This window comes from Lepidochelys kempii, chromosome 16, assembly GCF_965140265.1.
Source record: "Lepidochelys kempii isolate rLepKem1 chromosome 16, rLepKem1.hap2, whole genome shotgun sequence".
Lineage (NCBI taxonomy): Eukaryota > Metazoa > Chordata > Testudines > Cheloniidae > Lepidochelys > Lepidochelys kempii.
The window spans coordinates 3,243,908-3,260,501 of NC_133271.1; the positions used below are offsets into that span (position 1 = coordinate 3,243,908).

General features: G+C 50.6%; 1 protein-coding gene across 1 annotated transcript; it reads left to right on the top strand.

Moving 5' to 3' along the window:
* The first annotated feature begins 11,065 nt into the window (after nucleotides 1-11,065).
* On the top strand, nucleotides 11,066-12,931 carry LOC140899372 (sperm acrosome membrane-associated protein 3-like). Its single transcript, XM_073314802.1, has 4 exons — nucleotides 11,066-11,204; nucleotides 11,602-11,760; nucleotides 12,087-12,165; nucleotides 12,856-12,931. The coding sequence occupies exons 1-4, from the start codon at nucleotides 11,066-11,068 to the stop codon at nucleotides 12,929-12,931; spliced, it is 453 nt and encodes a 150-aa protein (XP_073170903.1).
* Nucleotides 12,932-16,594: the final 3,663 nt, after the last annotated feature.

Consider the following 16,594-nt stretch of genomic DNA (forward strand, 5'->3'; position numbering starts at 1 on the left):
GGCAGAAGAAAGAGAGTAAGAGTGAGTGTTCATGTCTGGGGGTATGGGGTCTTACTAGGGAGTCCTAGGTATTATTTGCTACTGTTCTCTGTAGTGTTTAAAAATAGAGCTGATTAGAGTTTTTGTGTGGGTTCAGTGATCACTAGAGCTGAAATCACTGATAACTAGGTGCTGAGCGTTAGATCTGGGGTATAGTAGTAATGGACTGAAAGAAATTGCAAAGTCTGTGGTAGACGTGAGGTTCCTTCCACCTCTTAAAATCACAGAGCTGTTTTAAGTAGTAGCACCTCAGAATGTGATATCACAGCAGAGAAATGGCAGTAGCAGTGGCCCAGTGAACAGTCCTGGCCCAGTGAACACTAGCAACTATGAGACAGTTGCAATGGTGAGCACAGAAGCAGTGCTCAACGCTTTTGGGGTGAACTCATGTGAACACACCTCTGAACTATGGGTCTTTACTGATTGAGGACAGTAACTGTGAGGAGGGTGCACTGGGGAGAGTGGTGTGTTTTTACACTGCAAGATGAGAAACTGAGGCAAAGAGTACTGCCCCGTGTACTCTGAGATGGGTGTTTGCTCATGGTCATATACTTTTGAATTGTGGTGTTTTCCAAAATTAATGCTGGGTTCCTTTTCCCGTTTTACTAAAAATGTTCTTTGTTGTACACAGACTCAATGCTTGTGAGTCTACCTCTTAGAGATGCCCAGGGGTGATATTTAATTTTCCCAAATTACTGGGTGGAGGTTGAAGCTATTTCTGTTTTGTACTATTAAGAGGCATCCCTAAATATTGAACCTGGCCCTTGTTGCTGCTGACTCCACCTGACAGAAGGGTTAAACCTGAGTGAGAAAGATACGATTTTTACCCCCTTCTGAGGGGGTGGGTGAGAGTAGGGCAGCAGTGCTGAGCTGCAGAGCAGGCCTCTCTCCATTGCTTTCTCCCAGCATGCACTGGGGCCCCTCAGGGAGTCTGCACGGTCCTGTCCAGTATGCATTGGGGCTCAGCAGGCGGTGCAGCTGGGGCTCACCAGGGCCTGATTCAGGAATCTAACCTGCTATCCCCACACTCTGAATAGCTGGTGCTACAGGAAACTAAGTCAATGGGGAAGAAAAATATATGTTATGAGAGACCTGGACTTGTGTATGGCTTTAGCATAACCATGTATGCTCAGCCACCATAAGTTGGAAACAAAAACCATAGAGTCAGGACAATTTGGCCTTGTACTGCAGCGTAGGTACACCCTGTCACAGGGTGTCAGGTCACGAATGGTTAAACAGAAGGGATGTACTGCCGCCGGCTAGATTCCATAATGGTGACTGACTACCAAGCAGGTTAGTACTGTCTAGTATTTAGACTCCCTTAGACTTCTCTCACTCTCAGGCAGTGTGGCCTGATGGCCTAAGTCAATAGGTAGCCCTTCCTTACAGGGCTCTGTGGGCCAGTGGCTGGAGTCAATAAAGTGGCCCTTCCTTAACGGGCTGCATGGCCCAAGGGCCAGAGTCAACAAAGCTGCCCACCTCCATGGGGATGTGTGGCCTATTGGCCCATCAGGGAAGCAGGACACCACCTAGGAGCGTGGGGTATCTGCGGTAGAGGAACTGGGATCCTTCCTGCTCCTCAGAGTCCCAAAGCAGGGCCTTGGCAGGTCTCAGACCTGGAACAAAAAGCAAAGCTACAAAAGTTGGTCCAAGACTTTCCCTCCATTTTATCTTTCCATCTAGTGCAGATGAACATTACCAGTCATCATAGACACCATTCCCAGGCAGAGAAGGTCTGCACCCAGCATTGCCCACTTCCCAGAAAAAGGTGGGAAGTGGTCCAGAAAGAACTTGAGGCAATGCTGGCCCTGGGGGATAATGGAAGAGTCCCAGCGTGAATGATGAAGCCCAATAGTCCTGATCCCAAAGTCTGAAGGGACGGTGAGGTTCTGCATAGACTTTAGGGCCCTGGCAATGGGGATCCTCCTGAAACATGCTGACCGGTTCGCTGGTTCTACAACTGGAGCAATGTTTCAGTCCCCTGGGCTACCTCCTACTTTGTCTTCTGCTGCAGTGGTCCACAATTCCCCTAGGTCTCTGGGGTCCTCAGCCAATGCAGCTCCTTATGGCTCATTACCCTCTCTGGGTTCTGCTGTCAGCCAGGGATCTGTCTGGGGCTCGGTGTGTGGCCCGGGCTGTTTACACCCAGTGTTGAGATGCAGCCTCCTCTGCAGTGAGGCACAGAGGCTGTTTATACAAGGATTGTTCACCTGAAGCAGAGATGAGTCCATTGCTGGGGTAAGGCACTGGGGCTGTTTGTATGTGGATCCTTCACATACACCTTTAGGCCGTGGCCCCCAGTTGTGTGTGGGGTTGACCTATTCCCTGAGGGGATGAACCCTGATCCCCAGCACTGCCCACCCCACCCCTTCACCACCACCACCAAGGCAACAGCACAGTGGGAACTGACGGGGCAGCTCTTGCTTTGGCTGAGTCACAGAGAACAGCCAGTTTGGGTGAGCCAGCTGGAGGGCTACACATATGGACATCTGTGCACAGATACAAACGTCTGTACACAAACACACACGGACGCAGCAGCCTTCTCTCCTGGAAAGAGCAGTATGTGAATCATAGAAGATTAGGGTTGGAAGAGACCTCAGGAAGTCAACCCCCTGCTCAAAGCAGAGCCAACCCCAACTAACTCATCCCAATCAGGGCTTTGTCAAGCTAGGCCTTAAAAACCTTTAAGGATGGAGATTCCTCCACCTCCCTAGATACCCATTCCAGTGCTTTACCACCCTCCTAGTGAAATAGTTTTTCCTAATATCCAACCTAGACCTCCCCCACTGCAACTTGAGACCATTGCGCCTTGTTCTGTCATCTGCCACCACTGAGAACAGCCTAGCTCCATCCTCTTTGGAACCCCATTTCAGGTAGTTGAAGGCTGCTATCAAATCCCCCCCTCACTCTTCTTTTCTGCACACTAAATAAGCCCAGTTCCCTCAGCGTCTCCTTGTAAGTCATGTGCTCCAGCCCCCTAATCATTTTCGTTGGACTCTATCCAATTTGTCCACATTCTTTCTGGGGTGGGGGGGAACTGGACGCAGTACTCCAGGTGTGGCCTCACCAGTGCTGAATAGAGGGGAATAATCACTTCCCTCAAACTGCTGGCAATGTTTCTACTAATGCAGCCCAATATGCTGTTAGCCTTCTTGGCAAGTAGGGCACACTGCTGACTCATATCCAGTTGCTCATCCACTGCATAGGGGTTTCCATTAATCACCCCCACAGTGGTTTTAGTTCCTGCAGGACACTCCCATGGGGACAGAATACAATCCCCAGCCTACATGAACACATACAACCTTTATACAGTTGATACCATGGCCTTGTGAGCCCAAGAGCAGGGCCAGCCCTACACCAAATCCCGCACGCCCCCCCCCTCCACCATTTGTTAAACTTTTCAATACCTTATTTATTGCCTTTGTGCCCATTTCATGACTTTGATGCACAATTTGCATGCATGATTTAGCCCTGTCATATAAGATGATAAATTAGTATGCTAGGAACTGTAAATGTGTATATATTCATGCCATTTTTAAGCAAATAAAAATTTTGTTTCAGCTAAGCTTATAGAAACTTTAATTTTAAGAATAATTGAAATTTACTAACATCAAGAAATTGATCTGTGCACCAGCACTATGTAGACCAGTATTAAACAGAGTTACACTAGGTGAGAGTATGAGAATGTTAACACTCGTTCAGAAGGCTGCTTTTCTCATCTTTGCCCTCACGAGCTGAAGCACAGCATCAGAGGAGCCAACACTTTCACAATTATATATATATATAAAGTTGCAGCTGGGCTCTCCCTTCACTTCAGTTCATTCTTATTTCTCACTGACTGGCTGGCAACACCCCGACCCTTATGTAAGCGGGTGAATAGTCCCGCTATTGTGAGGAACCTTCCTGGCTTCTGTACTACCCCGGTGAAGTAGGCTAGCGAAAGGATCTGAGTCCTTGCTCCCACTTCCTTTACCCACTGGCCTCCCTGTCCTTAAGGACTCCCCTTCCACTCTCCTGTCTGGCAGAGTCCTCGCAACTCCAACAAGGCTGGGCCCAGGATTCCTGGGGGGCTCGACCCCCAACCCTGCTGTGGTCACCTAGGACAGGGGCTAGGGTGTCCCCACTCCGGGGTACTCTCTCTGCACTGGGCACTTCTCTGACCCACTGACCATTACATACAAGTTAAAGCAAATACAAGTTATTTAATCAACAATTAATTTTAAAAAGAATAAGGCAAAATGGGAAAGGTTAAAGGAAACACATCAGCCCGCTCTGTGGCAGGGAACACCACAAACAGTGTCTCTGAAGTGTCAGGGCAGTTCACAGTCTGCTCCTTGTAAGTCCCAGGCCTTCTTCTCAGGCCCTGGCTGTGCTGCAGGGATGCTGTGGGTTGGACACTTGCTTTGGTGGTGGCCACATGCTCTCAGACTCTAAGTGGTAGGACCCTTCTTCCCAGTGTCACCCCCGCCCTATTGGGGTTATGATCCAAGCCTGGCCTGCAGAACCTCTTGACTGAGGAATCTCCCTGTGCTGGGCCCGCTGCCCAGGGTCCCCCTCGGTCTCCCCAGCTGCTCACTACACCCAGCTCCAGACGGCTCCAGCTGCACCACTTGGTCTCTGCACTGCTGCTGCTCTGCCTCCAGCTCCCTGGGCTGCTTCTTTGGCCCCTCTGGCTCTGGGTGCTGCAGCTCCACTCACAGGACAGGTCTGCTCTGCAGGGTGCTTCTGTAACTCTGCTCCCAGCACTGACCTGCTTCCTGGGCTGCTTTTCTGGCCCCTCTGGCTCTGGTTCCTGCAGGTCTGTTCTCTCTGGGTTGTGCCTCTGGCTTTGGGGCTGCAGCTCTGCTTCCAGGACAGGGTCTGTTCTCTCTGGGCTGCTTTTCTGGTTCCTCTGGATCTGGCCCAGCTCTGCACCCCAGCTCAGCTTGAGCCCCTGCTTTCTCCTTGGCTCAGCCCCACTCTGACCCAGGCAATTCCAGCTCACACAGAGGACAGGACCTCCCTGGCCTCCTGACTCCCTGATTAGCCTGCTCGCCCTGTCATTCAGGCTGACCTGGAGCATTGGCCTCTCCCCATTGTTCCTGGGGGCTGTCAGTCTCAGGGTCCTGATTCCCCATCGACCCTTCCCCCTTTTTAGTACTGGGAGCTAGCAACTAAAACAACCCCATTGAATGTTAGTAAGGGGGCAACAGTCCCCTTACACTTATATACCCATAAGGGTGTGGCTGACCTTCTAGGACGTTGGAGGAAAATGTAGTTCTCAGAAAGTCTGGAAGATTCCATGAGATTCTACAAAGGTCCAGATATCTAGGACATTGGAGGAAAATGTAGTTCTCAGAAAGTCTGGAAGATTCCATGAGGTTCTACAAAGGTCCAGAACATTCTCAGAGGTGACCCCACATATGGAATACCTGAGACATTTTACTTCAAACATTCTATTTTCCCTTTTGTCACTAACAAAAACAGCCCCCTGAGCCCCCTGCCAAGAGTGCAAAATCTCTGTCACAGCTTCCCCTTTCGGAAAAGGGCCAGCAAGCGGTCTGGACCAGTAGCCTGGGAGAGCCTGCAGGTTGTGCCATGTCTGCTACTATGTCTGGTAATTTCAAATTTCAGCTATTCAGATAATAAATCAGCTTATAACAAGCTGGCACATCATTCATAAACCAGCTGGTTGACAACGACCCCATATACACATGTTCGTTTTAGACCCTGCAGAGAGGATTTGCAGCAGAGGTCTCCCATGCCCCCCTTACATCTGTCACCCCAAAACCTTTGGATGTGAACCTGAGACCTATTCCTCCCACCCGGTGCCTAGGGATGGTGACTTTGTTCCTTAAGGCATCAGCAGCCCTGGTGCTGCCCTGGAGTTCACTCTCTTGGGGCATTATGGGGACCAGGCAAGGCCTGGCTCTGAACCATGCACACTGCTTGAAATCACGGAGGGAGCCCAACCTCTGGTAAGGGACCCTCTCTCACAGCCAAAGCCCCTACTCTGCTCCATCTCCTCTCAGGTCAGGGCCTGGGGATCCTGTGGCATCCTCCCAGGTTCTCTGGGTACAGGGAGTAGTGGATTGACCTCCCCATCCTCCCGCTGGGTTAACCTTTGTTCCCACATGCTGAGGTGAGATGAAGATTTCTCCCTCTTCCATCCTGTTCAAGGTCATTCAGATTGTCACAGACCATCTCTGCATGGGATGGGGAAGGCTGCTTCCTTCCCTGAGGGCTTTTGGGGTGTGTCTGCCTCAACTATCGGAGGGGTAGCCATGTTAGTCTGTATCCACAAAAACAATGAGGAGTCCGGTGGCAATTTAAAGACTAAGATTTATTTGGGCATAAGCTTTCGTGGGTAAAAAGCCCACTTCTTCAGATGCAACTGCCTCAACTCTTGCTTCTGAAGGGTTTTTGTCTGGCGAGAATCCCTCAGGGGTTGTCATTGCCTCCCCCTCCCAATGGACACACTGCTCCACTAGAGCGAATTCCATCACTAGCTGTGGTGGGATAGCCAAGGCAGAGGGGCCTGGCTCAATCTTTTCTCTCCAATAAAATGCTCCAATCTGGAGAGTCTGGGAGCATAACAAAGGCAAGGCAAACTTGGCTTCATAACAGAGTGTTTGGCAGTCTTCCCTCTAGAGGCTATGGAACACACCTCCTTCCCAAGGAGGTCAGTGTGGAGTGAACACCATAATATCGCTGCTAAAATCAGAACTTTCTGCTTAGCAAGCCAGTACAAACACCTTGGGCTACTGAAAGCTGTCTGTCTCATAGGCAAGTAGCCACAGGTTCAAATCCTAGCCACATGCACAGATAGCTACTTGAGCTAGAGAAGCAGCACTTTTATCTGATAGTGGTACACGGATATTGAAATCCTCAAATGGACCAGGCGGTCAGCATTTGAATCCCATAATGATATTTACTGCGTAACAGAAAGTGCTCCCTGCCCTGCTGCAGCAAAAATGGAAGCTGGGATCCAGACTTCCAAACAAGATAGGAAACAAAGGGTAGGACTAAATGGTTAGTTTTCAGAATGGAGGGAGGTAAATAGCCAGGTTCCCCTACGGACCTGCACTGCACCAGTGCTGTTCGACATATTCAGAAATGCTCTAGAAAAGGGGATAAACAGCTAGGTAGTGAAATTTGTGGACAATACAACATTTACTCAAGATAGTTAAGTTCAAAGCTGACTGGGAAGAGTTACAAAGGAATCTCACTAAATTGCGCAACAAAATGGCAGATGAAATGCAATGTAAATAAATGCAAAATGATACACATTGGAAAACACAATCCCAACTATACATACAAACTGATGGGTCTGAATCAGCTGTACCGGAATGTGAAAGAGCACATCAACGTCCTATTCCGCATCTAGGCATGCATGTATCCCTAACCCTCCTTGCCCCAAGAGTCCGCACTGAACAACTTCCTTCCCAAAATAAAAGCTGCTTACTGGGAACCTCCTCTGGTGTTTGTCCTTCCCCAAGCACCGGCCGCTGTGACTGGCTACCTTCCTCTTGGCTTGAGAACAGCTCCTGGCTGCATGCATCTAGGGATGCCGGGGTGTCTCCCTCTTCCTCAGCACCCTTGCTCCCGCTTTCCTCCTCCTCCTCCTGCCTTGTTGAACTGGGCTCTGAAGTGACCAGGGTGGTCCTTGGAGTAGAGGTGGAGTTGCCCCCAAGTATATTGCATCCAGCTCTTTGTAGAAATGGCAGGTCGTGGGGACAGCACTGGAGCGGCGGTTTGCCTTGCAGGCTTTGTGGTAGGCGTTCTATAGCTCCTTCACTTTAACCCTGCACTGCAGTGCGTCCCGGTCATGGCTCCTTTCCATCATGTCCCTTGATATCTGCTCGAAGGAATCGACTGGACAGCTTCCTCCACCCAAATACTGATGAGGTCCAGCACCTCGCCATTGCTCCATACTGGGGATCACGTGGTGCGTGGAGGCATGGTCAGCTGGAAAGGTTAGCTGGGAGCACTCCATGCCTTGCTGAGCAAACAGGAAGGGAATTTTCAAAATTCCCAGAGAATTTAAAGGGTGGGTCTCATGGTTGGTCACCTGAGGGCAGGACAGTACTATAGCCCCGTTGTAAGTGGTGGCTATTAAGGTAACCACCGTAAGCAGCAGGGTGGGAAAAAGACAGAAGTGAAAGCTTTGGCCATTCATTATTTGGAGGTTTGTTATGGTCAGTTGTCTGACTCCTATTGCAGCAACAGAGACACACTGGTCTTGTATTATTCCAGAACTGAAATATCTTTAAAATCATGATGAGATTACTGGTTCTGTGGATGAAGGGAAAGCAGTGGATGTATTGTTTCTTGACTTTAGCAAAGCTTTTGACACGGTCTCCCACAGTATTCTTGTCAGCAAGTTAAAGAAGTATGGGCTGGATGAATGCACTATAAGGTGGGTAGAAAGTTGGCTAGATTGTCGGGTTCAACGGGTAGTGATCAATGGCTCCATGTCTAGTTGGCAGCTGGTGTCAAGTGGAGTGCCCCAGGGGTTAGTCCTGGGGCCGGTTTTATTCAATATCTTCATAAATGATCTGGAGGATGGTGTGGATTGCACTCTCAGCAAATTTGTGGATGATACTAAACTGGGAGGAGTGGTAGATACGCTGGAGGGCAGGGATAGGATACAGAAGGACCTAGACAAATTGGAGGATTGGGCCAAAAGAAATCTGATGAGGTTCAATAAGGATAAGTGCAGGGTCCTGCACTTAGGACAGAAGAACCCAATGCACAGCTACAGACTAGGGACCGAATGGCTAGGCAGCAGTTCTGCGGAAAAGGACTTAGGGGTGACAGTGGACGAGAAACTGGATATGAGTCAGCAGTGTGCCCTTGTTACCAAGAAGGCCAATGGCATTTTGGGATGTATAAGTAGGGGCATAGCAAGCAGATCGAGGGACGTGATCGTTCCCCTCTATTCGACATTGGTGAGGCCTCATCTGGAGTACTGTGTCCAGTTTTGGGTCCCACACTACAAGAAGGATGTGGATAAATTGGAGAGAGTCCAGCGAAGGGCAACAAAAATTATTAGGGGTCTGGAACACATGAGTTATGAGAAGAGGCTGAGGGAACTGGGATTGTTTAGTCTGCAGAAGAGAAGAATGAGGGGGGATTTGATAGCTGCTTTCAACTACCTGAGAGGTGGTTCCAGAGAGGATGGTTCTAGACTATTCTCAGTGGTAGAAGAGGACAGGACAAGGAGTAATGGTCTCAAGTTGCAGTGGGGGAGGTTTAGATTGGATATTGAGGAAAAACTTTTTCACTAGGGAGGTGGTAGAATCTCCTTCCTTAGAAGTTTTTAAGGTCAGGCTTGACAAAGCCCTGGCTGGGATGATTTAATTGGGGATTGGTCCTGCTTTGAGCAGGGGGTTGGACTGGATGACATCCTGAGGTCCCTTCCAACCCTGATATTCTATGATTCATGACTGATGTACAAGGCGAGTCCAGTGAACCATTTTAGAACATTGCATGGCAGATGCTGTCATCTCATACACCTTTGGAAGATGCGAGTCAACACACATTGTGACTGTTGACACCAGTCACAAATTATGGACCACACTGTAAATCAGTGCTCACTTTGATTGTTTGCTACTGGCATATCAGATTTACATCAAGCCATTTCCGAAGGTGCCCTCTGGCTCACTAATCTGGACTAGGTTATTTGAATATCTCTAATCACCTTTCTTGCCATATGAAAGATGAATACATTCTCAGAGAAGGGTGTAAGCTTGCTGTGTGAACCACAAAGCTGAGCATTCCAAGTTTTTCCTAATATCCAACCTAGACCTCCCCCACTGCAACTTGAGACTTGTTCCGTCATCTGCCACCGCTGAGAACAGCCTACCTCCATCCTCTGTAATCCCACTTCAGGTAGTTGAAGGCTGCTATCAAATCCCACATCACTCTTCTCTTCTGCAAACTAAATAAGCCCAGTTCCCTCCAGCTCTCCTCATAAGTCATGTGTCCCAGTCCCCCTAATTATTTTCGTTGCCCTCCGCTGGACTCCCTCCAATTTGTCCATATCCTTTCTGTACTGGGGGGGGCCCAAAACTGGACACAGTACTCCAGCTGTGGCCTCATCAGTGCCGAAAAGAGGGGAACAATCATGTCCCTCGATTGGTGGCAATGCCCCTACTTATACATCCCAAAATGCCATTGGCCTTCTTGGCAACAAGGGCACACTGCTGACTCATATCCAGCTTCTCGTCCACTGTAATCCCCAGGTACTTTTCTGTTGTTTTTCTTTCTGTTTGTTGCACCCTAGAAGTGATATGAATTGTCTGTCACCACAAGGAGAAAGATAGACTGTAACTTAGAACTTTTGGTGTAGCTGTACTTGATCAGCTTTAACACAGTAGACCAATACTCCCCGGCTCCAGCCCTGAAGCTGGGGCTAGAACCATACTTTTATCTTGGAGCTCACAGTAAGGGTACACTTTGTAGGCCCAGTAGTGACAACAGACCCATGCCTCAGACAGGGAAGGTTCTAGAAGCAGTGAAGCCATGACATCACAAGTTCCCAGGGGGTTCTGGAACACTAGCCCTGACTTTGGCACTCAGGAGGAATCTGGGACTTGCTGCTGCTCTACACTCCACAGGCCCAGTGAGCAGCTATCTGGAACGGGATCCAAGAATCCAGGCAGGGGCCAAAACTCACAGTTCCTATTCCAGCTAGGCCCACAAAGGGGGAAGGACAGCCATCAGCACCCCTGCAGCCCTGACAACACTCCATGATCCCCGGGGCTGTCAGCTTCCACGCAGTGCTGGCCCCCTGGGCCCTCTTCGCTGGCCTAGCCATGGCGCCTAGTCTGAGGGCTGCCCAGCAGAGTGGGCAGACAGGCTCCAGGCTCTCATTACTATGGTTGCCCTGCTGATGGTAAGGTCCCACAACAGACACTAACCCAACTGCTTGCCTCCTCCTTCACAGTGCACCTTGTGTAAGCAGCTTGTGCTGGGCCTGGGGCCCCAGCTGTGCTCAGACATCACCTAGAGTGCAGCCTCCAGCTCTGGCCACACTGCAGGAATGGCAGCGCTCGTGCTCCTGTCCATCGTGGCCTGCCTCCTTGTGGGGAACATGGGAAAGATCTTCCGGCGCTGCGAGCTGGCCCAGGTGCTGCACCAGGCAGGGATGGATGGGTTCCGAGGCTACAGCCTGGCTGATTGTGAGTGATCTCCTGGCCTCCTCATGAGGCTGTACATATATTTCCTTCCCCTCCCCCTGGGGCTCGGTGCGTATCCCTCCCCCTGCCCTCCCCCTGGGGCTCGGTGCGTATCCCTCCCCCTGCCCTCCCCATGGGGCTCGATGCGTATCCCTCCCCCTGCCCTCCCCATGGGGTTCGATGCGTATCCCTCCCCCTAGGGTGACCAGACAACAAGTGTGAAAAATGGGGACCGTGTCGGGGGTAATAGGCACCTACATAAGACAAAGCCCCAAATGTCAGGACTGTCCCTATAAAATCGGGACATCTGGTCACCCTACTCCCCCGGCCCCATCCTGCATGGGGCTCTGTGCATATCCCTCCCCCCGCCCTCCCCGTATATTACTAAATCCTGTACCAGGGCTGTGCATGGCGTTCCATGAAAGCCGGTTCAACACGGACACCGTGGATCATGAAGCTGATGGCAGCACTGACAACGGCATCTTCCAGATCAACAGCCGCCAGTGGTGTGATGACTATAAGCGCTCCGCCCGGAACCTCTGTCACATGCACTGCAGTGGTGAGTAACTCCTTTCCAGTCCTGGTCCTGACCCCTAGGCCATGGCTCAGTGCTAGAGACCTGTGCGGCAGGGAGCAGGGTGGGGCCTGTAGGGGGCAAGTCCTCCTGGTAGTCAGGGGAACCAACGTCAGGCCCAAGACATTTTGGAATGGCAAAGGAAGGTCACCCTTGCCTTCAGTGGACAGCAGAGGGCAGCACAATGGGGGCTGGGTTGGTTGGCTGAATGGTGGTATCTCCTGCTAGGAGGACCAGGGCTCCCATGCTACAGTGTTGAGCTACCAAGGGTTATGCCCTATCCTCACTCTCTTCTCCTCCCCCACCACCAGATTTGCTGACCAGTAACATCAACGATGACATCGTGTGTGCCATGCAGATTGTGCAACAGCCAAGGGGAATGGGGGCCTGGTAAGGGGGAGCTGGTGGAGGGGTGGGGGTGGAGTGCCAGTGTAGCAGTGCATGGCAAAATATGCAGCACAGGGTAACATGGCACTATGCTGCCCACCCAGCTCTGCAGCACGCAACATGAAACCGCACAGCACTACACGCCGCTATACAGCTTTACACAATGTACTGCTACAGCACGGAACTACATAGTCAATGCCATGAAACACAATGTTATACAGCTGTATTTAGTGCAACAAGGCACTACACCAGACAACCCCACGATACAATGCAGTGTAAAGAAAACATACAGTGTAGCGCAGTACTTTGTTTATACAACCAAACAAAAGACAAAACTCCACAGAGCAACAAGGCTGTTACCATGCTGCCCTGCCCATAGGCAGCTGCATCTCAGTGCTGGACAAGCAATCCTTATGCAGTGTTGCTGTTCCCCAAATGCTCCACCCCGGAGGCAACTACTGCTCAGCACCCTGGGAGTTATCCCCATACATTTTCACTGTGTGGTTGTAACCTGGCTGCCCCACCCGAAAGGCAGCTGCATCTCAGAGCCTGGTGAGTAAACCCTGCATAGCTGTTACCCAGCTGCCCCGCCCAGAGGGCTGCATCTTAGGACTGGCCCATCCCCATGCGACAGCACTGCTCTCAATGCCAGCTGATCTTGCTGACCTTGCTTTCTTTGTTTATCCTTCTCAGGCTGGCCTGGAGGAAACACTGTGAGGGCCATGACCTCTCACAGTGGGTGGAAGGATGCAATGTGGGAAGTAGATGAAGGAGCACCTTTGGATGCCCTGGACCCGCTAGATGCGGTGTACTGCAGTCACATTAGGCCCCTGCAGATTTAGCACCTCATTGAAATCCTCTGTGAGCAACTGCTTCTCCTTCTTAACTAGCTCCAAAGTGGGTCTTTAACTGTGGGGGAGTGTTGTCCCCCTAGTGGGATTGCACCGTAGGGTGCTGGGAGCAGGTTTTCCTGAATAAAGCTATCTGACAGTCTAATGACAAAAGGGTCACAAGTTTTATTTAGAGACGACAATAGGATCTTGGGGGGGGGGCTGAGAGTCAGGACTCCTAGGTTTCAGAGTAGCAGCAGAGTAGGAGTAGAACTCCTAGGTTCTATCCCTCGCTCTGGGATGGGAGTGGGGATTCTAGTGACAAGATTGGGTGAAGGAGGGCTGAGTGTCAGGGCTCCTGGATTCTATTCCCAACTCTGGGACAGGCTGGGAGTCAGGATGCCTGGGTTGTATTCCTGACTGTGGGAATGGCTGGATGTCAGGAATCCTGAATTCTGTTCCCATTTCTGTTAATTCATCTCCTTGGAGCCTGTTTCTATCTATTGTGGCCCCCTTGTCACATTAACTCTGAAGCAGCTACTATCTACAATGAGACCTGGGGGAAGATGGAGTCCTCCTGGCCATCTCAGGGAGGGCAGGCTCATCCCCACAGAAGGGGGGGCGAAAAGTGACCCTTTGCACACAAGGAACTGTAAAATACAAAACTCAATACAATACACTTCTTGGTTTAGCATGGTGAAGGGCCTCTTTGCCTTTCCTGATCCTCCGCTGCGCCCATGTGATTGCTTCATTGTGTTTACATAAATCCCCAGTGGCTTACATGGGAAATGTTTTCAAATTCCCCAGCTAAGGCCACACACATTCCAGTGTCAGTCACTTAAACTGAAGTCAATTCATCTGTCGGACTCTATGGTGGTGGTGGTGTGGAGTGAATGGGGATAAATAGATAGCCAGGTGTTTATGGTGATAGACAGACAGATGCATAGGGCAATAGAAGAACAGACAGAGGTAAAGCTAGGAGTGGGAGAAGAAGACTAGTGGTATCTGAGGTGATCAGAGGGCAAGCAGAAGGAGCTAGTGGCTCTGGGCAGCCCCAGACCTGTGTGAACTGGTCCCATATGCTGGTCAGATTTGCCTGTGCCCTGATCCTAGCCCCACTGCCTGTATGACCAGCATGGGTGCAGGGACCTATGTACCCCTCTAGCTCCAACTGGGAACAGGTTGAAGGGACAAGCCTGAGCATGTTCAGTGCTCCCCTTCTTCAGAGTGTGTTGCACAACCTGGATAGGTGGTTAAAACGCCAGAACAAACCACTCTTGGATACATTACTGCACATAGCCCTGTGGCTGGGGTTTGATTAAATAAAAATTAGCAGCGAAGCTGCAGCACTGCCAAATAGTGCAACCCCCTCCTGCTTTGGTATAAATAATTCAGTAAGCACGGAACCCAGGAGTCCTGATTCCTGCACTAAGCATTGATGAATGGGGAAACTCCACATCTCTCTGCTAGCAGGTTATTTTCCTGCATGTTACAAAGCAGCAACCAGGCAATATATTGGGCCTGAAGCCTTCAGCACCTAGGAAACTCCAACTAGTACAAAATGCTTCAGTGTGTCTCCTCAGAAACTGGCTACCATGAACACATCAAACCTGTCCTGCATTGCCTACTCTGGCTCCCTATAGAATTTAAACAAGTTCAAGGTCTCAGTCCCTGTCTTCAACGTGCTCCATGGACTTGGCTGAGGGTATTGAAATGACTGTCTAAAGAGACTTTAGGTGAAGAAACTGATTATTTGGGTCATTATTTCCTTGGTGCAATCCCGTTCATTTACAAAGAATGGCCGCACAGGCCTGTTTCCATGAACACAGCAGAAACAAACAACAGCAGGCAGTTTCCTTATTCAGAAATCAAAGGACATGTCTACACTAGCACTTCTGTCACTATAACATATGTAGCTCAGGGGTGTGACAATCTCCCCCCCCCAGCAACATAAGTTACACCGACAGAAGCACTAGTATGGACAGTGCTAGGGTGGTGGGAGCGCTTCTTTCGCCACCCTAGCTACTGCCATTTGTTGGAGGTGGTTTAATTATGTTGACAGGACAGATCTCTCCCAGTACAGCTGTGCTGCTGTAGGCTCTTTAGTGTAGACATGGCCTCTCTCCCCAAAAAGTACTGCATTCAAAAGGAAGCCCTGCCTCTTGCTTCCTGCCAGGGTCACACTCACAACTAGAGCTGGCTGAAACTTTGGGGTTTCACAAGAAAGTTTGGTATTTTGCAATTTGGTTTTGTTTCAATTCTGGACATACCAAACATTTCAGGGTCACAGTTCTCTCCCATTTCTCACTGAGCGTTGTGTTGAAGCTTTTGAACAATTTTTTAGTTTTCTCATGTTACGGGGGTCAGAAGGATTTCCAAAAACAGCTGAGTTTTCTCACCGTATGTTTCTCCTGCAGCTTTTGTGCTAAATTTAGTTGAGATTTTGGTTGTTAGGATCCAGTAAATATCTGTAGTGGCAAACGTGTTGGCAGTAACTGCAGAAAACTCGTGTTTTCTGTGTGTTACACAGTGATTCTAAGTTTTCCATTATGAAATTACCTTGGTGCGCAGAATCTGGTGGTCATTTCAGTTATTTGCCAGCCTCTTCAGAGTTTCTGCTTTAGAACCAACAAACTCAGCATGATCTAAGACAGTGATTCTCAATCGGGAGTCTGTGGCGGCCCCGACGCCCCCTGCAGGGCTGAAGCTGGAAGCCGAGGGACTGAAACCTGGAGCCCATGCAGGGCTAAAGCTGGGAGCTGTGGGGCTGAAGCCCTGAGCCCCAGTGCTCTCAGCGGGGCAAAAGCTCTGAGCCCAAGGGTGGAGTTGAAGGGGTAGGGGGAAGAGAAGGGAAGGGAAGGGGTCGGAGGCGGGTAGGGGTGCAGGAACAATTTCTATAGTGGGGGTGCTGAGAGCCATTGAACCAAATTGTAAACCATGTATAGAATGTAATCCACTTCAACACCTAGTTCCAGCACCTGTGGCGGCAGGAAGTCAAAGCCGGGCAGTGTGGGGCAGCTGCTGCTCTGGATGGTGCCATGGAGCAGGCAGCAGCGGTGGTCCCGTCTCCTGCTGCTGCCTGGGATTGCAGCTGCTCCTAAGCTCCCAGCCCACTTTGACTGCTCATGCAGTCAGTAAGAGCCCCCCAGGCAGGGGGATCCAGCTCAGAGGATGCAGAGTCCTTGGGTAGCAGTGATGACAAGGGGGCCCTCCCAAGCTACCCCTCTGCCCACACACAGCCCCTAGCTAATCCGTCTCTGCACCCTGAGTTACCCCCTGCCTGCACAGCCCCTAGCTACCTCTGCCTTCACCCTGAGCTACCCCTTTGCTCGCACACAGCCCCTAGCTACCCCCTCCCTGCACCCTGAGCTACCCCTCTGCCCGCACGCAGCCCCTAGCTATCCCCTCCCTGCACACAGCCCCTAGTTCCCCGGCGCATGCATCCTGAGCAACTTTCAAATTTTTTGAGCTGAGCCCCACCCCTTGAGTTATAATTTTTCATTGCTCCACCACGACCCAGACAGGTGAGTTAGGGGGTGGAGGTTGCGCTCCCTCCCTGGACCCTGCCATGTGGAGATGGCCTGAGCCCCACCAGCCCCTGC